At 42.1% G+C, this 24,029-nt stretch overlaps 4 protein-coding genes across 4 annotated transcripts; 3 read left to right on the forward strand and 1 right to left on the reverse strand.

Moving 5' to 3' along the window:
- The first annotated feature begins 389 nt into the window (after nt 1–389).
- Nucleotides 390–4,818, forward strand: LOC119892467 (kelch-like protein 11). Its single transcript, XM_038704733.1, has 3 exons — nt 390–411; nt 813–1,322; nt 1,565–4,818. The coding sequence occupies exons 2-3, from the start codon at nt 859–861 to the stop codon at nt 3,147–3,149; spliced, it is 2,049 nt and encodes a 682-aa protein (XP_038560661.1). The 5' UTR covers nt 390–411; nt 813–858; the 3' UTR covers nt 3,150–4,818.
- Nucleotides 4,819–5,814: 996 nt separating this feature from the next.
- LOC119892486 (cytosolic 5'-nucleotidase 3-like) lies at nt 5,815–10,786 on the forward strand. Its single transcript, XM_038704755.1, has 9 exons — nt 5,815–5,973; nt 6,315–6,413; nt 7,895–7,964; nt 8,200–8,246; nt 8,833–8,918; nt 9,007–9,096; nt 9,210–9,372; nt 9,458–9,658; nt 9,836–10,786. Exons 1-9 carry the CDS (start codon nt 5,971–5,973, stop codon nt 9,944–9,946), a joined length of 870 nt encoding a protein of 289 aa, XP_038560683.1. The 5' UTR covers nt 5,815–5,970; the 3' UTR covers nt 9,947–10,786.
- Nucleotides 10,787–10,865: 79 nt separating this feature from the next.
- Nucleotides 10,866–15,686, reverse strand: fkbp10a (FKBP prolyl isomerase 10a). Its single transcript, XM_038704744.1, has 10 exons — nt 15,372–15,686; nt 14,546–14,691; nt 14,260–14,449; nt 13,991–14,136; nt 12,927–13,116; nt 12,698–12,843; nt 12,390–12,579; nt 12,010–12,152; nt 11,752–11,915; nt 10,866–11,626 (listed from the first exon to the last, which is right to left on the reverse strand). The coding sequence occupies exons 1-10, from the start codon at nt 15,566–15,568 to the stop codon at nt 11,438–11,440; spliced, it is 1,701 nt and encodes a 566-aa protein (XP_038560672.1). The 5' UTR covers nt 15,569–15,686; the 3' UTR covers nt 10,866–11,437.
- A 2,365-nt stretch (nt 15,687–18,051) lies between these two features.
- On the forward strand, nt 18,052–23,807 carry p3h4 (prolyl 3-hydroxylase family member 4 (inactive)). The gene is made up of 7 exons (XM_038704766.1): nt 18,052–18,613; nt 19,729–19,878; nt 19,983–20,154; nt 20,260–20,388; nt 20,478–20,623; nt 21,387–21,470; nt 23,221–23,807. The coding sequence occupies exons 1-7, from the start codon at nt 18,170–18,172 to the stop codon at nt 23,368–23,370; spliced, it is 1,275 nt and encodes a 424-aa protein (XP_038560694.1). The 5' UTR covers nt 18,052–18,169; the 3' UTR covers nt 23,371–23,807.
- Nucleotides 23,808–24,029: the final 222 nt, after the last annotated feature.

Raw genomic sequence — 24,029 nt, forward strand, 5'->3', positions numbered from 1 at the left:
CTGCACTATCTCCCTTTCATCTAATAAAACACGGGTGTAACTAATAACATGATGATAATGTTTGCACTCCATGCAGGTATGGCTTTCCATATGCAGGTGCAATCACTCAGTTGCAATCCCTGCTAGGCCTGAGTGGCTCGACCTTCCATGAACCTGCGGTAAATTTGCGCATGTCAAATGTCAGCACAGGTTTCTCACCCTGTGTAGGGCTCAGCCCGGCAGAGGGAACCCACGGTAACTAGGCTGTGGATAAAAGGTGGGCGCTGACATCGACGTCAAACCGACGCGGTTACGCCTTTCACCCACTGCGCATGTCAGGGATTATGTCTGTTTACCAAGCTGAAGTCGGTTCCATATTCGTTGTTTCCTGAACACCTCCAATCACTTTGACACAGGAAACTGTGCTAAAAGGTAAGATTTGTAACGTTTTTAGCTTGTCGGTGAATGGTAGCCTATGTAAAATAACACCATAGTCATTGTGCATACTTATAACTTAATTATTATAATGTAGATATAGGTATTGATGTGCTATATTTGACACCAAGGATCAAGCATCAAGGTAGTTTATTTGTCACTATACAAAATACAGACACAACCATAATAATAATTTAACATGAAAATCAACATTTTGCTTAATATCAGTCTAAACTAAGGCATTTAAATTAGAACAGTGTGTCATTTGAGATTTAAGCTAAACTCCTTCCCCTTTAAGTGACGGATATGACCCCACGAATGCAAAACGCGCTTCGCTGTCGCTCTCTGTTTTGACTCCATGTATGTGGCTGCGTATGTCACCTCCTTTCCTTCACTAGTTCAATTCATTCCCCACCACTGCCCACCTCCAGCGCTGGCAGCAGAATGGCAGCGGCAGCCCCCAACCCGGAGGACTCTGCCAGGAGCAGCGGTAGCGGCGTCACCGGGACACCCAGCGCCCTTGCCGGAGACGGGGACGCGGAAGAGACCGAGGACTTCACCTCCTCCTCCCACTGCTCGGAGCTGTCTCGGCGGCAGAACGAGCAGAGAAAGCAGGGCTTGTTCTGCGACGTGACGCTGGCCTTCAGCAGCGGGGTGGCTACCGGGAGCGTCCAGAGCTGTGAGTTCTCAGCCCACAGGTCTGTCCTGGCTGCGGCCACCGATTATTTCACCCCCCTGCTGGGAGGACAGTTCTCCGAGTCCTTGTCCGGACGGGTAGAGATGAAGGAATGGAGCTCAGAACTGGGGCCGGACCCGGATACGGTGGAGAGTGTCATCCAGTTTATGTACACTGGAGAAATACGCGTTAGCACCTGCAATGTACATGAAGTACTGGAGCTAGCTGATAGGTATGATCTGTTTTCATTAACATTTCTGTGTGTGTGTGTGTGTGAGAGAGAGAGAGGGATTCTGAAAGTCAGAGCATGAAGCCTTCTGTGGCACTGTGTTGCCAAAAAGTATTGTTTTTGTGAGCTCTGCTTACAGAAAACAAGACTGGCCTGGCCTAACCAATCGAAACAGAGTGGTGTTTATCTCGTTAACAGGACCTGCTCATTCTCTGACATCTTTTACTGTATTTTCTCTGTATTAGATTCCTCCTGCTGCAGCTAAAGGATTTCTGTGGCGAGTTCCTTAAGAAGAAGCTGAGCCTGACCAACTGTGTGGCGGTGCACAGTCTAGCCCACATGTACACCTTGGACCAGCTGGCTCTACGGGCTGCAGACATGATCCGCCGCAACTTCCACAAGGTAATCCAGGATGAGGAGTTCTACACGCTGCCCTTCCACCTGGTCCGTGACTGGCTCTCTGATGCAGAGATCACAGTGGATTCTGAGGAGGTGCTGTTTGAGGCTGTGGTGAAGTGGGTGCAGAAGAACCCGGAGGAGCGAAGCCGTTACTTTGAGGAGCTGTTCCGCCTCCTGAGGCTGCCCCAAATCAAGCCCACCTACCTGACCAGGGTGGTGAAGAATGAGCAGCTGGTGGCTGCCAACGAGGCCTGTCTCCGGCTGGTGTCAGAGGCGGTGGAGGGCCACGCTATTCGCTTTGAGAACCTCAAGTCAGCTGACATGGAGTTCTGGTCCTCCCACATGGCCTCCTTTCAGCCTCGCTTTGGCCAGAACATGGACGTCATAATGGTAGTAGGGGGTGTGTCAGAGGGCGGGGACTACCTGAGTGAGTGTGTGGGCTACTTCATTTACGAGGACCGTTGGGTCAACTTGCCGCACATCCACAACCACCTGGATGGCCATGCCATCGCTGCCACAGAGTCCCACGTCTACGTAGCCGGTTCTATGGAACCAGGCTTTGCTAAGACGGTGGAACGTTACAATCCTAATCGCAACACCTGGGAGCAGGTGAGCAACCTGACCACACGCAAGCACTCCTTTGGCCTCACCTGCATTAAGGATATACTGTACAGCATCGGAGGCCATGGAAACTTCAGTCCTGGTTTCAAAGACGTAAGTGTGTACGAGCCTGAGCAGGACAAGTGGCACAATCTGGAATCTGCCCCCAAAATCCTGCGGGATGTGAAGGCAGTGAGCGTGGAGGATCGCTACGTGTACGTCACGGCGCGCACACCTGTCGATACAGATAATGAGGACGGACTGAAGACGGTGACCACGCGCTATGACACAGAGAGCCGCCAGTGGCAAGATGTTGAGTCCCTGCCCCTTATTGACAACTACTGCATCTTCCAGATGGCTGTGGCCTCTACTAACTTCTACCACACCGCCTCCTGCTGCCCCAAGAGTTACACAGTGAGGGATGAGGTTGCCAAGCAGAAGATCAGCGTGCGCATCTCTGATGAGATCCTGGAGAGCCTGCCACCGGAGGTTACCAGCATCGAGGGGGCTGCCATCTGCCATTTCGATGAGGACGTCTTCATCATCGGAGGCTGGAAGAACAGTGATGATGTGGACAAGCAGTACCGCAAGGAGGCCTACCGCTACTGTGCTGAGAGGAAGCGCTGGATGCTGCTGCCGCCCATGCCTCAGCCTCGCTGCCGAGCCACCGCCTGCCATGTCCGAATCCCTTACCGTTTCCTGTATGGCTGCCAGCGCTACCCCATGCCTCAGAACCTGGCCCGCCAGCGAGATCGAATGCAGCAGATGCAGCAGCTTCACCGGCGCACGCTCACCCTGCGCCGGCAGCTCCAGTCGCAGATAGAGTGCTGAGCAAGCCGGTGTCCATCCAAGAACTGCACGGCTCTGTCCGAGGATACACTGCAAGCCACCGTTCCATTGCAGCCATCTTCATCTCTCATGTTTAACATGCTGCAGCAGGTCTTGTGTTGCTGTCATCCTGGATTTCATTGAACTGAACTCTGTGCCGTCGGCTTTCATGCTGTGTTGTGTTAATGGCTAATTTGTCGAAAGCCATGAAATGTGTGAGCGGGTGTGTACCGACCAACAGGTGGTCTGTGAGGAAGGATATGGCGGATGTAAACATGTGAATAAGAGTGTTATATAGCAGCCAACAACTGAATATCCTTTTGTCAACTATGTTGGTATAGATGCTGTTTATCTGTTTGTACATAAAAAGTAAAAAAAGCTGTATATGTAAACATTTATATGGATATTTTACATTCCTTTATTGTATGCCTATACTGGAAAGGAGTTGTGGCATTACTAATAACTGCATTCCTACATTCAATCCAACTTGTTTAATGAAGCGTCATTCCATTGTAACACTGTGACAATCTCTTCATGTAACATTGGTTCAAAGGTCCAACTCTAGCTTATACCATAATTGCTCTAGTAGAATGGCTCTGCTTGTTACTGTGCAGCCTCAACTAAATGTGAATTAATTCAGAAAGTCTGATAGTCCTAAAATCCCATAGATCCTGTAGTTTGCTTTTAGATTTCCCTTCAACAGTTGCATTGAGAATGAGAAGTAAATCATTTTTGTTGCTCATGTAATACTTGAAAACTAGTAATCTTCCGTGAGGTTTTTGAAGAGGTGAAATGATGAGAGAACTGTAATGTTGAAAAGATGTGATAAGGCGAAACTAAATCATTTCTGTGAGTTATCTTAACATCGAAACATTCTATTTGGCCACTGCATTAAGCACCGATCATTGGCAATGGCTCGATCATTCCTTTTGCACTTTTGCCAGTCTATTGCTCGGGAAATTCCCATTCATTCAAGAAAAATACATTGAACATGTGTATATCTGTGAGTGCAAGAGTGTGTATGATTTGTGTTTGCAGCGCTTCTCTAGAACTGCACTTTTTTGACATTGTATTGTTTGGTAAGTCTTAAAGAAACATAGGGATTTAAGTTGCCAGTGCACTTTGACTTTGCTCAGTTCATTTATTTCATTTCAGACGAGGTGATTGTATTTTGGAAATTATTTGTTTTAGCCAGCTCCAGACAGTAAGTTTTCTTCTTTGAAAAAAAACATGTTATCATTATTTGCAGATTTGTTTCCAGCCACGTCTGGTAAAACCATGTGTTACTGTACTTCACTTCTAACTGGGTGTATATAAGAGGTCTGCCATGTTGTTCTGTGATCTCTTTTCAGTCTCCAAATAGACTTAGAATTGAGATGAAAAGGAATCTGACTTGTAGGCTAAACAAAAGGGATTGTTATATGAATGTGTTGTGACTGATATTCAGAAATTCCCACTGTCCATGCAGCGCCTATTACAGCATAAAGGTTACAGAGCGCAGAAATGATATTCATTTCCAGTTTATGACCGACATAAATCGCACTGCAAATATATAAAAGTGGAATAAGCTATGTAAGTTGCTTTGCATGTGATAGTCTGACATTGTGTCCTTATATTGGATGTAAGAAATACTAATGTCATCACTTGCATTAAAGTTGTTTTGTAAAACAGATTGTTGCACACAGTGATTTTTTTTAATTTACCTTTTTCTAGTTAATGGAGTTAACAGTCTTATAGTAGATGCAGGTTACATCAAGACTTCTGGGTAGTAAATTACTATTAATGGCTTTGTTGTTATAATGAGAAGCTACTTAGGGAAGCATGCTCTGGGTAGGTACACCACATTCTATAATGTAATATGTGGTAGTCTATTCTGTTATGATTTAAAAATATTCTTTTTTGAGTTTAATTCATTTTAAATGTTTTCAATTAAATGACCTAGAGCTATGTTTCACCTTTTGTAAAGTGCCCCTGTTTCAGTACCGCAGAGGAAACCCTGTGGGAAAGACGGGGTAGGAACCTTATATCAGTGCCTTTGCATTGGGGGGAAGAGTTCAAATGTCCCATCTGAAGTACGACAACTCTGCCTCTGATTGGCTGGTTGTCGTTGCCTCCGTTGGTTAGATTGGTTAAGGTTAGGTTTTAGGGTGGAGTTAGGATTATGATTAGCCAATCACAGGCAGAGTAAGGGGCCGGACTTGACGTAAACCAGGGGCGAGTTCAAGTTCAAAACCTTTTGCACCGGTTTGCAACGTTTCAAAGATGTCGTTTAATCCAAACACTTTGCAAACCGGTGCAAAATGTTTTGAGATTGAACTCGGCCCTTGTGTCCGTCTAGTGAGTTTAGTGCTGCCTTCACGTGTTTCTCATAGCCTCGCACTTGTGAAAACATAATACGAAAAGAAAGGTCAGATAATACAAGATATCAAGTGTCTTTACTTTTATAATAATTTGATATTAAAGTAAACGTCACCTCACAGTCACTTGGAAATCATAAAAAAATGTTCTGTCTTCCACTTTGTTTTGTCATAAAAGTGCGACTTCTAAAGATTCCGACTTTTTCCACAGTACGAGAAGGCAGCGCCCACCAGACAGAAGAAACATTCATCGAAGCCCGTTGCGGAACGTTGCACAACGTTTCAAGGAAACATGTCGTTCAATCCGAAAACGTTGCAAAACGTTGCGAAACATTTTGAGATTGAACTCGTCCCATGGTTCTGTCAACGTAGTAACGTTAACGGTGCACAATCAACCCAGACCGACAACCGTTGACACGACTCTTGTCAAAAATAACCATAACAGATCGGCAATCCATTTCAAGAAAATGGTAATAATATACAGCTAGTTTTGCATCCTAATGTACAACTTGTATAGTATCTAGCTAAGTTCTGTGCTACTGTGGCTAACGTTAGCTAACGTTAACTGACGTTACGCGGATGTGTTTTTGTTAGCTAACAAAAGTAAATTACTGTAAAGAAACACATTATCATTATGGCTATAGCGTGTGTTTGTTTTTTGTGTTAACGTTACTGGTGTATGTTGTACAGGGAGTGTAAGCTCGCTAAATAGGGAGTTATTCAACTTGGTACTAGCAACTGACTGGTAAGCTTATTGTGTCTCTCTAACAAGTCTTATTGACACACACTTGCACCTATTTTCAATGCTAAGATTCCAGAGTTGTCCAACCCCTCGGTGTGTATGAGAGACCCTCAGAAGGTACAGGAGATCCTGCAGTCCATGGTGAGAGCTGGCTCCAACACCGTACAGGTAAACGAGATCTAGAAAAGGTTTCATTCTTCTTCTTCTTCTTAGTTAATGGCGGATTGCAAACAACTTTTAAGTGCATACCGCCACCAACTGTACTGGAGTGTGTAACATCATATCACTAAGATATCAACCTCAATAAGGTGGTCTCATATTCTGTTCACCAACCCAGTGTCTTTAAGAAATTTAAATAATGCCTTCCTGGTGATTCTTATACCCTTTTCTTCTCCTTCTGTTCCCAATACCCCCATCAGATTCCATTCCCTCCCTGCTTCCTGAACCCTATCTTGAAATATCTGTCTTTCCAACTCAAACAATATGCAGTGCAAAATGATATGTTCAACATTTTCTTTAACCCCACAGTTTTCACACTTTTCACTATTCCTTTTCCCCAATAAAAACAAGGTGCCATTCAGTCCTGTGTGATCTACTCTTAGTCTTGTCATAATAATTTCCTCCCGCCTGTTCCTTTCGCTATAATTGTTATTACTGACAGACTTTTGTATTTTAAAGTAACTCCTGCCTTTCCTGTCTTCCTCCCACCATTTCTGCCATATTTCAGTACCTTTCTTCTTAATGGCTGTTTTTCCTTCTCCTTTTCCTAGAGGTATTTGAACTGTTATTTCCTTTTGTAATGCCTCTTTTGCTAGTTTGTCTGCAATCTCATTTCCATTTACTCCCTCATGAGCTGGCACCCAGCAAAACTGATCATCTATCCCTCCCCGATGTAATCTTAATAAGCTGTGAAACATTTCTATCAGTAGGTCTTCTCTGACAGATGTCATTGACTGAATGCTTTTAATAACTGCTAAGGAGTCTGTGCATAATATCACCCTATCAGGTCTGACTTCTTCAACCCACTGTAAAGCTATAATGACTGCCACTATTTCTGCTGTATATACAGATAGCCTATCTGATAATCGTTTTGAGATATTTATTTTGAATTCTGGTATATGTATTCCACTTCCCACACATTCCTGTTTGTTTTTAGATCCATCTGTATAGATTTTTAGATAATTATGGAAACTGTTTCTCAGATAGCTGCTAGTCCGTATTCCCACTTCCTCTATTCCCCATCCGCTTTTCTTTTCCAGTATACTAAAATCTGTTTTTACGTCTGGATAGAGCCAAGGTTGAATGTTACTGACTGGATTGGGTGTGGTGAAATCTAATGCTTCCATTCCGTATCCTGACTCTCTTTTCCCCCGTCCATCCAAACCCATGCCCCCGAAACTTGAAATACTCCCAACAATCCTTTGTTATCTCCTTTGCAGGGTTTTCTTTCCCACTTCCTTTCAATCTGACCCAATATGCTAGCGCTAGTTTCTCTCTTCTTAACTCCAGTGGTGTCTCTCCAACTTCTATGAGTATTGTGTTAATGGGAGTTAACAGGTTTCATTGTCTCCGTTTGAAGTATTTCGAAAGTATTTGTCCTTTATGGACAACATGAGTGTAGTTTTTATTCTTTTCTATTTTTCATCTAGGTGATCTCAGATTTTGACATGACCCTGACAAGATTTGCATACAATGGCAAAAGGTGTCCTACCTGCCACAGTAAGTCCACTCTCAAGTAAGCTGGGAACTGTCTATAATGTGATGTTTCAATGTCTTGTCTGGTTTGTTTTTTATGAGGACCCCAGGGGAAATAGTTAGGGTTACTTTAGTAACTAATGGGGATCCTAAGTAAACTCCATCATTTTCTGAAAAGCTAGAGTTTGAGGTTGTCATGCATTTGAAAGGTTGTTTCATGGCTGGGTCATTTCATTTTGTCTGTGTATTTTGTTTGCAGATATTCTTGACGACAGCAAACTTATCTCCAGTGACTGCAAAGAAAAGGTAGGAATGGCTTTAGTGCAAAAGGTGGGCTTTCCATTGGAAGCACTAATGCCAATAAGTAGTCTTTATATAAACATTTACCCCCACATGTAAGCCACAGCAGAAACATCATAAATGCATTTTCAGCTTCATCTACAAGTGAACTACATGTTCAACATTTTAAAAATATTTATGTTCAAATCTTAAGCAGTAGACTACCTTCAAACAGACAGTATTTAACTTATAATTTCATGTGGTGAATCATTTTGTTTTCATTCATTGTCACTCATATTTTGTGTGTCTGCCCTCTAATGGGCAATAGGAAGAATTAAAGAAATGTGAAGGGCTCTTGTTATAGTCTTATAGCGCACATATTAACATGTTTAAGAGATTGCCCAGACATTCAGTATTGTAACCAATGGCTAGAAACACAACACCCCTAAATGTACCCTAATGGTTCCCCTCTGAATCCCCGAGATAGAAGTTCCCCGAGATAGAAGTTTGCAAGATGAACATAATCTCTTAATTAAATTGGGTCAAATGCAGCAGTTTTCTAGATGGTTACTCGCCAATTACAGTTTTCTGAGCATTGTCCTGTCACCGTCAGCTGAAGGAGCTGCTCAACACATACTACCCTATAGAGATCGACTCTTCACGGTCAGCAGAGGAAAAGCTGCCCCTTATGGTGGAGTGGTGAGTATCTAATAGAGTTTTTACTACAAATATGATATTCTGTACTTGTAATGTGTTCATAAAACTGTGCTGCATCTATATCTCACAGGTGGACTAAAGCCCATGAACTACTAGTACAGCAAGAGATTAGGAAAGACCTGTTGGCTGTGGCTGTGCGGGAGTCTGATGCCATGCTGAGGTCAGAAAACTCCTCCTTCTGGAGACCAAAAAAATCTATTTGATAGTTTAAATATTGATAACAGTTCATAATAGGAGTTATTTAACTCTAATAATGAGTTGGTGTTTTAACAGGGACGGCTACAAGCTCTTTTTTGACCACCTCAATGAGCACAGCATCCCTCTGCTAATCTTCTCTGCTGGAATAGGAGACATCCTAGAAGAGGTTATTCGCCAGGCTGGGATCTTCCACCCCAACGTCAAAGTCTTCTCCAACTACATGGACTTTGATGAGTCTGTGAGTAGCCACACCACAAACTAAGATTAGATGCCCACACCGGGTAATGAAATAAATGTATTTGACCCTTGATCTGCTGGTACAGGGAGTGTTGAGGGCTTTCAAGGGAGAGCTGATCCACGTCTACAATAAAAGGGAGGGCGCGCTTCTCAACACCGGCCATTTCCAGGAGCTGCGGACGCGGCCTAACGTGCTACTACTGGGAGACTCTCTGGGAGATCTGACCATGGCTGACGGGGTGCAGGACATGGAAAACATCCTCAAGATCGGGTTCCTGAATGACAAGGTCAATAAAAAGAACACACTCGCATGTTCATTAAAATGGTTACAATATTCAGTTCCTCCTGCCCTGAGATGAAACGTCAGAACTTGCATACATTCACATATACCCTCTTAACACTTAAGTTTGACTATGTTTTAAAATCGTATTCTGACTTCTCATCTGTATTTTATTTTCTCTCAGGTGGAAGAGCGGAAGCAGTCCTACTTGGACACATATGACATTGTGCTGGTAAAAGATGAGACCTTGGATGTCCCTAATGCTATACTGCTCTACCTCACTGGCAATAAGTAACCTGAGAAAGTTTTTTTGGTGGGGGGGTTCACAACAAATGTGTCATTATTCTTCTTTAATTTACAAAATGAATCGTTGACAGCCGCACCTCAGGCACGCCACATCTCCCTTTTATATCTTTGTCCACCGGTCTTCCTCTCGCGTTTATAGTTAAACTGCTTTGGGACCATAACTGTATGTGATGATTGATCTGATTCTGAAAGCCAGATTTGTTCTCTGTGTACCTACTGTGCAGCGGGTTGGTATGGGTTTGTTTCAGGGAAAGGCCTGTTGAGAGTTTTGGTCTTCATATAGGATGTAATGATAAAGGGAAAGAAAAACGCACAACAGAAATGTCAGCACTTGACTGAATTTTAACCTGAAACCTGAAGTTTTAAAAAATAGTAACAAAACAAATATTTTATGTCTTCAGGTTCTGGTCAAGCATGTCTTTTTTTTATGGAAACTAGTGTTTTAACACCTCAGTGCTACTTTGTGGTTAACTATGACAAAAACACAAATATGTAGTAACTTTCTTAAAGTAAGAACTAACTGCTACCTCAGTGTTACAAAAAAAACCAATGTAGGATTTTTGATATTTGGTTAGTACTTATTATACCTTCACAGTCATTGTAGCTGTACGGTTTTGGAAAAGCTGATTCTTACTTTCTGCAAGGCAACAAACAAAAGTTTCCAAAACCTTTATAACTGAGGATTAACATTATTTTCTTCTTTTGACCGAGCACATCACCTCTTCATATGTTCCAACTTGTCTCAAGTAAAATGTGGTTTCATCTGTTGCTTTGTCACAGTTGTCCTATTTCATTAACCTGATTTTAATGAATAAAAAATGTCTTCAATGAAATCCAGGCAACTGAATCAAAGTCTGCCAGAGTAATTTACAGGTCCGTGTCTGTACATGGACAGTGTGGAAGAAATAAAGTAGGTGCTTTTTTTTATTAGAAAACAGTTCATGTTTCACAATACACATAGCATTTTCTGAAATAGAGTTTCTGTTATTGTACAAATGAGCCCAAATATACTGTACAACCAGTGGTTTTTCATCATTTTTACACGAGGCTGACTTTTTATATATAAAATGTAATATTCTGGAACAAGGGCCCTGCCCAAATGCTTTCTAAGGTAGTTCAATGTTTGAGTCAAATGTGCTTTTTCCAACAGAACACAACTTCACTACAGACAATATTTCTTCCTTTCACATTTCCAAACACCCGTGTCCTGTGCACAACATACTGACCACTCAAATACAGATGTTTTCTTGTGCTGTCAGTGTTGAGCTCCATTCCAGTAGTTAGACTAATTCTACTGTAATAGGTGTGAAACGGCAATGATATACTTTTACAAAATCTAGCACAGAAAACTGCCTGAGTGCCTAAAGGCTCAACAAGGTTTCAATCTCTGAAACATAGTCAAAATAGTTGCCTGACAGTTGCTAGGATGACAGTACTGCATGCCCATTCTTTAACACCACTGAAATACTCTGTGTCCCTTTTACAACTCGTCTCGTTTCACTTGTTCAGATGCCTCGTCCACCTTAAGTTTCAGTTCATCTTCCACAATCTTCCCATCGTTATTCCGGTCCTGGTTATTGAACATGTCCTCAATGATGCTGTCGGCATCCATCCCCGGCCGAAGGCGACCTTTGCCCTCTTTAACTTGGTCCCCGATGAACGCTGCAAACTGGAGAAAATAGCAGACAGGGTTGCACTGTTAAAAAGCATTTTTACTGCTCATACCCTGGCTGTTTTTCCTGCTTTTAAAAAGATACATTCAGCTAGGAAATTTGACCTAGTTCTTCTGCATACCTCCTCTAGAGGAACCTCTTTGTCGCCATTGAGGTCCATTGCAGCGAAGAGGGGATCAGGGCTGTCTCCCAGCCACACAAACATGTAGCCTTCAGGCACACCCTTCTGCAGCTCCACTAACTCCAGCTCAAAAAAGAGCACGGCACTCCTGGGAACTTCTCCAGCTAGAGACACCAAGACAGAGGAGAGAAAACATCATTTGGGTAGAAAACTTGTTGATGTGTGACAGTGTGATGTGAGCAGTTACCAATGACTGACCTCCATCTTCACCATGTCCCCAGTGTGGCGGAACGACCACCTCCCTCCTCTCGCCCACACACATGCCACTCAAACCTTTCTCCAGGCCCGGGATCACCTTGTTTGTTCCGAGAGTCGTGACTGAAGGTGACTCGTAATGGTCCCTGAAAATGGACAAACAACCTGTTACCACTCTTAACAGTGGGAATTTAAAAAAAATCCAAGCTAAATAAAACCTTCAGCCATGAATGCATATGTGCTGTTGTCATGTATATGTAAACGGTGTGAAATCTGCAATTTCCAAGCCCACTGAAATCTGTCAGACAAGGAGCCACAATGATTACATGCATGAACCAGGAGGAGGGTGCAGTGTAGCACAGTGAACAGCAGAGGGCGCTCACGAGGAGTACAGCAGGGTGCCGTCCATCAAGGAGCAATTGTAACGGTAGTGGATCAAATCGTCAGCTTCACTGGTCGCGTTGCATTCCTGAGGCTTGTCGGTGACTTTAATCTGAACATGGTCTTTGGGGTTGTGGAAATCAATGACGTGAATGTCAAAGACCAGCACAGCAGAGGCAGGTATGAGGTTTTCTACAGCGGGAGAAAAACAACAAACAGGGCAGTATTACAAACATAAACAAGACCAAAAAATTTGTTGGTCTATTCCAGGTGTCTTTTGAATCTTCCTCAGTGCACGTGTCAAACTCACCAACTCCATCTTCGCCATACGCCATGTGAGGAGGGATGGTAATCTTTCTCTTCTCTCCCATGCAGAGCCCATGCAGGGCTTTGTCCATCCCCCGGATCACATATCCCTTGCCGATGTAAGTGTTATACGTGCTGTTTCGCTGGTAGCTGCCAAGGGAAGCGTTAAAATCAGAGTTCATTTTTTCTTACATTTTATTGCTTTCTGAGAATGGAAGAAATCTCAGGTTTACCTCGAGTCGAAGGCCTTGCCATCCTGGAAGGTACCGTTATAGTGGTAGCGGATATAATCTCCAGTCACCGTCCTGCGGATGCAACCTTTAGGCACCTCCTTCACCTCCACAATCAGATCATCCTTAGGGTTGAACACATCAACCATCAGCACCTCGAACACCAGCGTCGCCTGGGGAGGGATCTTAGTCCCTGTTACGAAAGAAAAAGCAAGATCATTGTTTCATACCAGTCACATATATTTTACCACAATGTGGACCATTTTACAAAGCACACTTTAATTTTGAGATTACTTTCCCGACTTCCACGCAGACCTTGTTTCGGTCATGTTGGTGTAGTATGGAACTTTCAACTTGCAGTGAGTCGTGTATGACTTTAGCAATCCTTTACTTTTCAATATATCAATATTACTAATACTGCGTAAGAGTGGACTCTCCTGAAAACTACGTGTAAGGAAACATGAACAGGGTTAGAAGGAGAATGTCAATCAAAATATGTACCTTTTCAAAATAGTCTTGGCTCTCATCTGTGGTATCATGACACAATAATGTGATGAGACAAAATACTCCCTGTAATAGATGAGCCATCTAACACCCCTTTCACACTTTATTATGTAAATGTTTCTGCGAGTGTGCAAGTTTGTTTTCATACTGAAATGAAATTAAACTAACATTTGCCCATAGTTGCTTTAAATGGTCTTTGGATAATGATCAGCAGCAATGAAAAGTACATGTGATTTATAATTATTCAGCTTAAATATGCAAAACAACCACAAAATCCACTAAATATTACTAAAATACTACAAAATTATCACCTGCCACACTGATGTAATTTTTTATATGCAGCCTCTAGTCTTTAAACAGTTCAATAATCGGCCTATTACCACTGACACAGGTAAAACCCAAGTCTATAAAAGTCCCTTGAAACATACATTTATATAAACAGTAATAACTGTACTTGAGCAAATGTCAAACTATAAAACCCAAATAATTTCTTTAACAGGTCATATTTTGTCATGTGCAATTAGGTACTAAACACAGACATGTTGGACATTATTAGTTTGTACCAGAGCCATTCTCTCCATATGCCAGGAAGGGTGGGATGATGATGATCCTTCTCTCCCCAACACACATGCCCAAAAGGCCCTCGTCCATGCCTTTGATGAGGTAGCCCTGCCCCAAGTAGGTGTCATAGGTTGCATTCCTCGAGTAGCTAAAGTAAACACAATTCAAAGTTCTTGAAAATCCCAGAAACAGACAAGAGATAGCTTTGTTTTAAAACCGAACATTTCACCTTAAAAGCATTACACTACACTACACTACACATCAGCCTGACCTGGAGTCGAAGCCTGCGCCGGACAGCAGGGTGCCGTTATAGTGGTAACGGACAAAATCTGACGCCACGGTGGTGCGGTTGCAGCTTGCAGGTTTGCTCAGTGTGCGGATCTGGACCTTGTCCTCGGAGCTCCAAATGTCCAGCAGGAGAACATCGTACACCAACACAGCGTCAGGAGGAATGATCCCACCTGTCAGACAAAAAAGAAAAATCACAGATTGGTATAAACGTACAGATAATGTAACCCACAAAGTACTGTTTCCTGTGTCTGTGTGTTTATCTGCACCTGTTCCAATGCTTCCATAGGCCAGGTGCGGGGGTATTGTGATCCTCCTGCGCTCATTGACACACATGCCCTGAAGACCACGGTCCATCCCTGTGATGAGTCTGCCAAGACCGACCTGGCTGATGAAGGCTTTCCCTCGGTCATGGCTGCAGACGGAGAGGGAGAGGTGGATGAGAGTGATTAATTGATGGAATATAGTAGAAACAATATCAATAATACAGCTCTTCTTCATACCTACCAAACAGAAGGTAAGAAGAAGACCATTTAAAAGAGAGTCTCACAATGATGCCATGAAATTATAAGATGCTATAAAGTCAGCATCCAATGTTCCATCCACATCAGCAGTATTAGTTGAAAAAGGCACTTCCCTTCTCTTTTGGCTTGATTATGACTAACCAGTTTTTGTTACATGTAATCTTGAAAACCTAGATGGATGTTTGAGGCATTCCTAACCATAGACGAACTTTTCTCTACTTGCAATTACTTTTTGGACACTAAATCACTACTAAAATATAACTCATGCACAGGTTTTCAGTGTACTACCTACAGATTAGGCTGCACTGTTAAGACACAAGTCAATGCGATTGACACGTTTGCAGCTGACATCTCAGCTGCAGTGAATGTGTAAGTAAACTGGTTGTAGGACCATTTTAACCGATATAAACAGTATTTCTGCAAAGAGCTGACAGATTATATGCTGTGTGCCAGTTACCGCACGTGAAAGTTAAAGCTAACATTCATGTAGAAAGACAGACAACTAAGTTAAATTATGGGCGAACGCAGTCTAAAATAAACATTAAAAAGTAGCATTTCGCTTTTCCTTCACCTGGAGTCAAACTTTTTCCCGTCTGCGTGGAAGGTACCGTTAAAATGATAACGGATAAAATCTTCTGTTTGCACTTCTCGAGGACAAACTGTCGGTATTTCGTATCGATCGACAACAACGTCCTCTAAGGGGCTCGGGCTGCAGGTCACATTAACTACACAAAGGAAAAATACAAGCGAAGATACTATCAGATCCATTTTGGAGACTTGCGGATAATAAGTGCGGAAGCTCGCAGAGCAGAGAGAGTCCGTTTGGGTTGGATGATGCGGTTGAAGTGAAGAAAGAAGTTAAAGTACCGCTGGTCTCAGATAGTGAGGACGTGTCAAGCGTGCCGGAATAAGATAGACTACTTCCGGTTACGATTACAAAATAAATGCCTTTTGATCAGTCCTGTGAGGACGCCAACGCACAAAATTTGATCAACCCTCTGAAGGAAACAAATGTCAAAACCCCTCCAAACCCTGCAGACCCATTGGTGAGTCTGTCAGTAGAAACTCGTGCAGAATAATCAGGCAAAATCAAAGACACAGTCTTCATGTTTGAATATTTTCCTCTGTGTAACCAAAATGTAGCTTTGATGCAGAATTTATATGATACTGTCAAGCTGTGTTGATTTTAACCAGTGGTGGAAGAAGTATTGAGACATTTAACTCAAGTAAAAGTAACTTTACTATAGAACTACTTACTACTATAAAAATACTTATATATATATAAGCAAGTCTTGCATTCAAAATCTTTTTTTTTTGTAAAATTTTGTTTTACATGTAAAATCTTAATGTGAAAAATAATTAGTAACTACAGCTATAAGATAAATATAGTGGAGTAAAATGTGCAATATTTACTACTAAAATGTTGTGAAGTAGCCTAGAAGTATAGTAGCAGAAAAGTGAAATACTCAAGTACAAGTAGGCAATAGCGTACAGGACATGCATAAATGTACTTAGTTACATTTTGCCACTTAAAGCTACTTAAGGGGAAGTAAATTTAAAAAATAACTTGGTGTGAGTTGTAATTGTTTGAAATGGAAAATATGGACAGGGTTCAATTCCAGATTTTGATCTCTTTGCTGGTCAATTACCCAATATTTGGTCTTAAAGTTATAATATCTTGAATTAGAGTATGGCATGGGCTGATATTTGAGTATTTTTTAGGAGCAGTGTGCAGCAGCAATACATATCAACCTGCCTGCATATATAAATGACCACACTATAAACCATTAGCAGCTTGAGAAGAATCAACATTAAAGCTGACATTATAGAAAAACAATTATACATTATGCAAAATAATATAGTCCATTTCACAGAGAAAAAAAGACTCGCTTTTATTCTGAATGGACAATCGACAAAACTTCCGGCTTTATTTTGTCTCTCTGTCCTGCTTAACGCATCTTTCGGGTCATTTACTCCAGAGAGCAGCAAGAGGAGTGGCCCTTGGGCCCCCACCCACTTTTTAATGGAATTCTGCAAACGTGTTATGCCTGGCTCGGAGGCCTGCATTCCCCATGATTTCACTCACGTATGAGATGAGATGAGCCGAAAATCACAATGTGGCGTCCCTTAATCTGAAATTATACATTCGTGTCACAGTAAAGTGAGGCAGCTAAAGACTGCATGTGCTTTTATAGCCTATTCTACATTTTAACTAGTTGTTCACAGAGAATTGCTTTTAATGTCTGCCTGAGCTCTGGGTCCTCATAACCATCATTCTCAGACACTGAAAGAGCCTGCGGGATTATGAATGTGAAGGATAACAGATATTGTAGACTCAGAGGTTTGAATTTGCGCATGTTTCAGCTTTGCAAATGGTTTTTAAGATCACCTTCCCATGTCTCAGCATGTCAGTTTGGAATGTAGACTATAGGTAGAAATGCTAACCATGCTGAAACTAGGCTACTACTCAGAAAATATATTCCATGAATACATTAGGCCCTACCTGTCTACTGTTCTAGAGCTGGAAGTAGGCTAAAATGTACCAAATTATGATCAAATAAAAACATCCCCGTTAATAGGCTATGTTACATTTTGGTTCATGGATCTGTTGGGTGTTATGATCCTGGAAAACACAGAGGAAAGTTGGATCCCCTTCCTGAGGTCCAAACCGGGTCCAAACCTGTCTGTGTCAAGTAAGCCAGAGTCATCACCTCTAGTACCGGAAGTGTGAACGTCTTTCTTCAAGGTAATTGTCAAGAGTTGCATTTGTCAGATGCAGATACCAGTTAATTTGCACAGATTAATATTTTTTTATTTAATTTTTTGATAAGTGAAAAATGCTCATGTTTTTTTTTATTCGTACCTGCAGCCACAAAAATTATTATTATTCTTTAGGCTAAATGTTTGGCTTATTATTTTATTTATTTTACCATTTAAGCAACTTGAATGAATAATCATGAATAATTTTTTGCAGACATAAAAATTGCTTGAGATCATTCAGAACAGTTTGTCGTCAAATATTTGTGCCACCGGATTGCATGTAATGCAGCTTAATAATTTAGATGAAAAATAAATCCATGATGACCATGGTGTTCCATAATTTATCTCACGTAAGCTTATGAAATTTTACTGTAATAGCATGTGGAAAATAACGTAGGGGAGAACACAGCACAAACCAAAGCCATCACGCAAATCAGTGGGGCTTTTATTTTGAAAGTTATGTCCAGAAGTTGATGTTTGCCGCATCTACTTTGACGCGGCTTTCCCCGCATACGTGCAGGCAGACATGATCAACCTCTGGTAAAGAAAGAGGAAGCTTCTTGATCCATTCAAAACAAGAACAGTCTCCTGCTTGTGCCGGTGGAGGCGATGATGCTCCTGAGAAGCCTGTGTCTGGCCTTTCTCCTCCCGGCCCTGGCGGAGGCTCAGTATGAGAAGTACAGCTTCAAAAGTTTCCCCCAGAAGGACATCATGCCGCTGGACTCCGCGTACGGCTTCGCGCTGGAGCAGTACGCGGCGCAGAACTGGGCAGAGAGCATCAAGTACCTGGAGCTCAGCCTGCGGCTCCACCGGCTGCTGCGGGACAGCGAGGCGTTCTGTGGCCGCAACTGCAGCTCTGTCAGCCGGGACAACGACACCCTGTTCGCCGACAGCACCCTCCGCGTCATGCGCCACATCCTGCTGAGGGCTGCCTGCCTTAAAAAGTGCAAGGCAGATTTTCCAGTGTTTAAGCTCACATACCCACGGAGGGATGTGCTGGAAACCTTCGAGAAAAGGGTACCGTATCGGTACATACAGTACGCGTACTACCAGGTGAGACCAAAGGGTTGATGTGTCGAGTGTTGTGCCAAAGACTGGAGTGCAAAATAAATGACGGCCTTTACCACTAAACTCTGAAGTTACACCAAATACTTTAATGCGACATGGTCTCTAAACTCAAAAGTCCCAAAGTTATTTATTATATTGTATAAATACGATATGAAGTTACTGCAAAACATAAGTGCGATTTGGCCGATATAAACCCAGTAAACCTCAGTATATGTGGATTTAGCATGAGTAACTGTGCGTAAGGGCAAAAAAAGTATCTGCAGGTCCCTCGAAGCTCCCTTTGACTCCCCCAGAGGAGATTTCTAGGTAGCGAGATGTGCAGTAATTTCCCTGCTGCTTTGTTGCGCCCCCCTGCCGACCTAGCAGTAGTTGAGCATGTGCCACGTCCCTTCCAGTGTTCCACCGAAACAATCCCCTTATTCTTCCCTGTCAGAGCGGCTGAGAGGACTAGGTGTGCTTACAAGGCAAAAACGCCGATCTCCTTTTTGAGTTCCATAAAGTGCGTGATGATCTGTGTTATTCAATATTCATTCTACTGGTACAATGAAGAAACAATTTGGCTTGAATTGCTGTGATCCTTCAGAAGCTAGATGTCTTGTTGACCCCATCAGAAGACTTTGTCTGAAAACCTTTTTCACTGGAGCACTTCTGTCTGGTTTCCCAAGTCTGGTAAATTAAAGGGGTGAATCAAAGCTCTCCATCTGGTGGTCAAACAGCAGCCCATAACAAACATGCTTTTCAGAAGTCTTACAGGACTTTCTGTATTCGCTGCATGACACTGGACCATGAATAGGTGGGTCCTACTAGATGAGTGTGTTCTCTACATTCGGTTAATCTTTTTCCTCATATACCTGCTATTATCTCTTCATTAGTTTCACATTTCTGCATACAACAACACATTCGTTTTTTCTTTAATTGTTCAGTGTTCTGACATCAGTGGATCCCTATCTGCTAGTAACTGGAGCACAGGGGTCAGAGGTCACGTTATCAAGTGAACAGTGGTGATGACATGAGCTGGTGTTGTCAAAAGCCCTTCATGCCAGTGAGAGAGAGGGTGTGTCAGACTGGTATCCATTGTAAATCTATGTATTCTTCCTCAGCTTAACAACTTGGAGAAGTCTGTGGCGGCGGCCCACACCTTCCTGAAGAAGAACCCAACGGATCCCTACCTGACCAAGAACATGAACTACTACAAGTCACTGTTAGATGTGGAAGAATATCTCATCGACCATGAGGAGCAGCCGTATGAAGTAAGTATGATTGACGTTGTCGTCCTTAGCCGGTGTGCAAATGAAGCGCATGCAAAACTGTTCAGATTTCTAAATGCTAATCTCTCTCTTTTTTTTTAATCCAGAGTGTTTTCCTGAAGAGTGTGACGCTTTACAACAGCGGAGACTTCAGCAACAGTGCCCGAAACATGGAGCAGGCCATCACACAGTACTTTGAAATATACAAGAGCTGCTTAGCAGGCTGTGAGGGTTCATATGAGATCTTAGAGTTCAAAGACTTCTATCCCACGCTGGCAGGTAAGACGAGAGCAATTTAAGGACAGTTTCAGTTCAGTATGTCTTTAGATAAAATAATAATCTTTGGGGTTTTTTTGCTTCCTTTTTCCCTCCTGCTTCCTTCAGATCTCTACACCGATGTGCTGAAATGTAAGGTGAAATGTGAAGAGAACCTGACACCCAGCGTTGGAGGCTTTTTTGTGGAGAAGTTTGTAGCCACCATGTATCACTACCTGCAGTTTTCCTATTATAAATGTAAGAAGGCTGTTGCTCTGGATTCAAGGTTTTGACAGTAATCGGTGTTGCACCGTTTTTAACGTGTATTATTTTGTGATCCTTTACAGTGAATGATGTAAAGAGCGCTGCTCCGTGTGCAGCCAGTTACATGTTGTTTGACAGTAAAGACCAGGTGATGCAGCAAAATGTAGCGTACTATCACTTCTACCGGGAGCAGTGGGGACTGGAGGAAAGTGACTTTCAACCTCGGCCTGTGAGTGAAACAAAGACTTAATTACTATTCTCTGTTGGTACTACCAGGACTTTGGAGGTTGAACCAGTGGCTTAACGGATGTAGTTTGGGTTGATTAGATTAGGTTCTCAAAGTTTTCCATGTCAAGGACCCCTAAACTGACACAAATTAGACTACGGACCTATTAGACCCCTATTTGATAGGATTTCTAGATGTTTTATTAAAGAAAGTGTATGAAACCATGACCAAAATAGTCATATATTCCGTCACTGTGTTACTTATGGATGGAGTTATAGTGAAAATAAATGATTCCCCTTTTTGCTGGGGACTCCCTGAATCCGCCTCAAGAATCCCTGGGGGTTCCTGGACCCCACTTTAAGAACCACTAGTTTAGAGGAAGTAGAAATTGTTAGCAAAGTTCGCACTGGCTGTAATAAACCACAGCAGGAAAACTATAGCATAAAGCAGTCTTGGCGTGAACATTAACACAATCTCAGGGTGGTAATTAGAAACCCATATACTCTTGTAAAGACAGACTTGTTTTTCCATCTTTTTTGCTTGCTGTAGAGTTAGCAGCGGGTGTTTATGTAGACCAGCTAGCTCTGTTTGGAGCTAAACTGGCCCATAAATGTAAGCGTAAATGCTAGAAATACTTTAAGGCTTCCAAACTACCTTGGTGTTGCCTTGTTGACCTGCACAGAGCTAAAAAAAACACTTACAGGTTTGTTTGTTCTCGCCTGCTGCTCGGGTCAACTCAAGGGCTGATGTTACTTTTGTTTTTCAGGAGGCGTTGAGGTATTTTAATGAGACAACCAAGCAGAAAGAGATGCTAGAGTTTGCACTGAACTACCTGCAAACAGACGATGAGGTATGTTGCTACTGTTGCTACAAGACAGTTATGGTGGAAAATATACAGGTAGCATTGTTTTGGGGGCAGCAGCAACCACACTTTAAGTCTGTCTGAAATTACATTTAGTTTTCCCTTTTTTGCAATCAAAAATAATATTGTGTTTTTAACGTTTTTATAAATAGTTGTTTTATTCTTAAAATGAAGAAAAAAGTCTTAGGGGAAACATCAGAAATGCTCCTTTTCCTCCCAGCCGCTGAGTTGATGTGTTTGATTGACAGCAGCTTTCATTTGATAGGGAATATGAAAAGTTCTCCATCTCAGTTGACTGAGAACTAATGGTATTCTAATGGGTTATTGCAAAAATAAGGGACACTAAACAAAAAATATATATAAATATCTTAGTTTCGTAATGTTTTGCAGGTGATATACAAAGCAGATATGTATGCTGTAGCAGAAATGCAATTTAATTTTACTTGGACTTTAAAGCGAGTTCTTTGTAACTTTTTCTAACCCACCACTGTGGCCATAAGTGACAATTATGGAATAGTGGTAAATGCTAAAACATATTACAGCAATAGCACAAGTAGAGAAAATATAAAGTCAGTAAGCCAACTAAGTAATCTCTATTAAACACATTTATACTCATAGTCTGCTAACATTAGCTAACATTTACCACCAAGACCTACTTGTCATACCAGACCAAATCCGCCTGTAGCATCAAAACCACAACATGCATTGAATTGGGCAGAGGTCGGTATTATTTCTTATGATTTAAGCATTTCATTTGTAAGAGGAGCTATACAGTCTCGCTTAAAGTTGCAGCCACTCTTCTGAACTGTCAGCAGATCTGAATCTGCAGAATATATGAGTTCAGGTCTGTAGCTAACCCTAAACCATGAGTGTCTAAACACATACAGATTTCCTTAAAAAAACAATAGATTATAGCATCATTATTGCTATAATCTGCTACAAAAAAGACACATTCCAGACAGATTAAAGGACTAGTTCACCAAAATTATAGATGTTTTTTCTTACTCACTCCAAGTAGCTACATTGATTTTTATCTTATCAGGATTTCAGATATCAATTCCTGAGATCTTTTTAGAACTGCACAAACAAAATTCCATCAACCTTCATTGTGTGCTGTGGTGGCGACCGATATCTTGAAACCTCAGCAGATAAAACCCAAACTGTCTGCATGACTAGACGACCCGCAAGTATGAAAAAAATTATTTTGTGAACTGACACTTTAACAATTACATCGGCTGATCTAGTTGGAGTGTGCATCCATGTTTTCCAAAGAAGTAGTTTTATCAAATTATTCTAAAACATGTTTGGGCATATAAACTCTGGAGGAGTAAACCAGCAGACAGCGAAGTGCAAGCTGCGGTTAAGGAAAGGGGAACACAAGAAAAAGGTCTGAGGATGAAAGGGAGAGAAAGAAGGAATGAAGGCTGCGGAAGAGAAAACAGGAGGGGGGGGGGGCTGTGTTTTCCGCCAGCAACGTGTGGTATGTGGCTGGGAGGTGTTGGCCACTGAGGCTGTGCCACATCCATTTAACTCAAGTCAGCCCCTCCCACGTCTACACACTGCCTGGACCTGAGGTGGGGAGGAGGACTGTGAGAGTTTAGGCTGAATTACAGGGTACACAAGTGACATATTTATAGACATAAGAAGTAAGAGTGTCAGATTTACCAGATAGAATGGAAGTAAGACTGTAAAATGCTTGCTTACTGTTGACACTGAGTGTTTTGTGTTACCTTTTAAGGACGTAGTTAGTCCAGAAGAAATGTCCACCTCTGACTCAGAGCATCCTGACACTGAGTTTGAGGGTATGGGAGACTACGAGGAGTCCTTCCTGGCTGAGTGGTGGCAAGAACCCAAAACTAAGTGGGACGCGGGAGAGGTCGCAGACTGACATCTGTCCCCGTCTCTTGTGCAGAAGACTCCCATGGCCAGCTCTGTCCCACCTCTCCTGACAACATACAGACACCTACATTCTCAGCAGTATTAAGCAGAAATGGCCACAGCTGTGTACTTTCCTGAAGAGTAAACGGACGAACCTATCCGTCATGTTGATCAAGATCAGAGATTGACATATTCTGTTTTGGCTGTCATCAGCCTTTTAAAACTGTTTGTTTTTATAATCAATCATTGACCTGTATGTCAGTACTTGTTAATGCATTTTCTACAGTTTTTATTTACAATTTTTATTTAATGAAAGCTGAATGCCCCTGTGCCGTGGTATAATGAAGGTGACATGCAGCTTTCCTTACGCTGAACGATCTGTCAACCACCAATTGGGTTGTTGTTGTTATAATGACGTGCTCGTAATTAAAGTACTATTTTAATATACATTTTTGTTTTTGTCGCTTAATACCAATAAGATCATCCTCATGGATTTTGATCACAATCTTAAAAAAATTTCTTCCACCTCCTCACATGTGAGGACTTGATTAAATTGAATCACCCCAGGTTTTAGACTGATGGTCAGACAAAACAAGTAATTGTTTGTTTTGATGTCAATTTGGGCTCTGGGAAAGTGTGATGGTGATTTTTGATATTTGATTTTAGAAA

Source organism: Micropterus salmoides, unplaced genomic scaffold (assembly GCF_014851395.1).
Source record: "Micropterus salmoides isolate LMB-PRFRI ecotype aquatic unplaced genomic scaffold, ASM1485139v1 Ms_hic_scaffold_10, whole genome shotgun sequence".
NCBI lineage: Eukaryota > Metazoa > Chordata > Actinopteri > Centrarchiformes > Centrarchidae > Micropterus > Micropterus salmoides.

Excerpts from the sequence above, each read along its gene's own strand:
- p3h4 (XM_038704766.1), top strand. The coding sequence starts at position 18,170 with ATGATGCTCCTGAGAAGCCTGTGTCTGGCCTTTCTCCTCCCGGCCCTG. Across the intron at positions 18,614-19,728 it reads TACAGTACGCGTACTACCAG|CTTAACAACTTGGAGAAGTC; the intron begins GTGAGACCAAAG and ends ATTCTTCCTCAG. Across the intron at positions 20,389-20,477 it reads GCAGTTTTCCTATTATAAAT|TGAATGATGTAAAGAGCGCT; the intron begins GTAAGAAGGCTG and ends GATCCTTTACAG.
- LOC119892486 (XM_038704755.1), top strand. Across the intron at positions 6,414-7,894 it reads CTGGCTCCAACACCGTACAG|GTGATCTCAGATTTTGACAT; the intron begins GTAAACGAGATC and ends TTTTTCATCTAG. Across the intron at positions 9,097-9,209 it reads GAGTCTGATGCCATGCTGAG|GGACGGCTACAAGCTCTTTT; the intron begins GTCAGAAAACTC and ends GTGTTTTAACAG.
- LOC119892467 (XM_038704733.1), top strand. The coding sequence starts at position 859 with ATGGCAGCGGCAGCCCCCAACCCGGAGGACTCTGCCAGGAGCAGCGGT. Across the intron at positions 1,323-1,564 it reads GTACTGGAGCTAGCTGATAG|ATTCCTCCTGCTGCAGCTAA; the intron begins GTATGATCTGTT and ends TCTCTGTATTAG.
- fkbp10a (XM_038704744.1), bottom strand. The coding sequence starts at position 15,568 with ATGGATCTGATAGTATCTTCGCTTGTATTTTTCCTTTGTGTAGTTAAT. Across the intron at positions 14,692-15,371 it reads GGGAAAAAGTTTGACTCCAG|CCATGACCGAGGGAAAGCCT; the intron begins GTGAAGGAAAAG and ends CTCCGTCTGCAG. Across the intron at positions 12,580-12,697 it reads GTATGGCGAAGATGGAGTTG|AAAACCTCATACCTGCCTCT; the intron begins GTGAGTTTGACA and ends CTCCCGCTGTAG.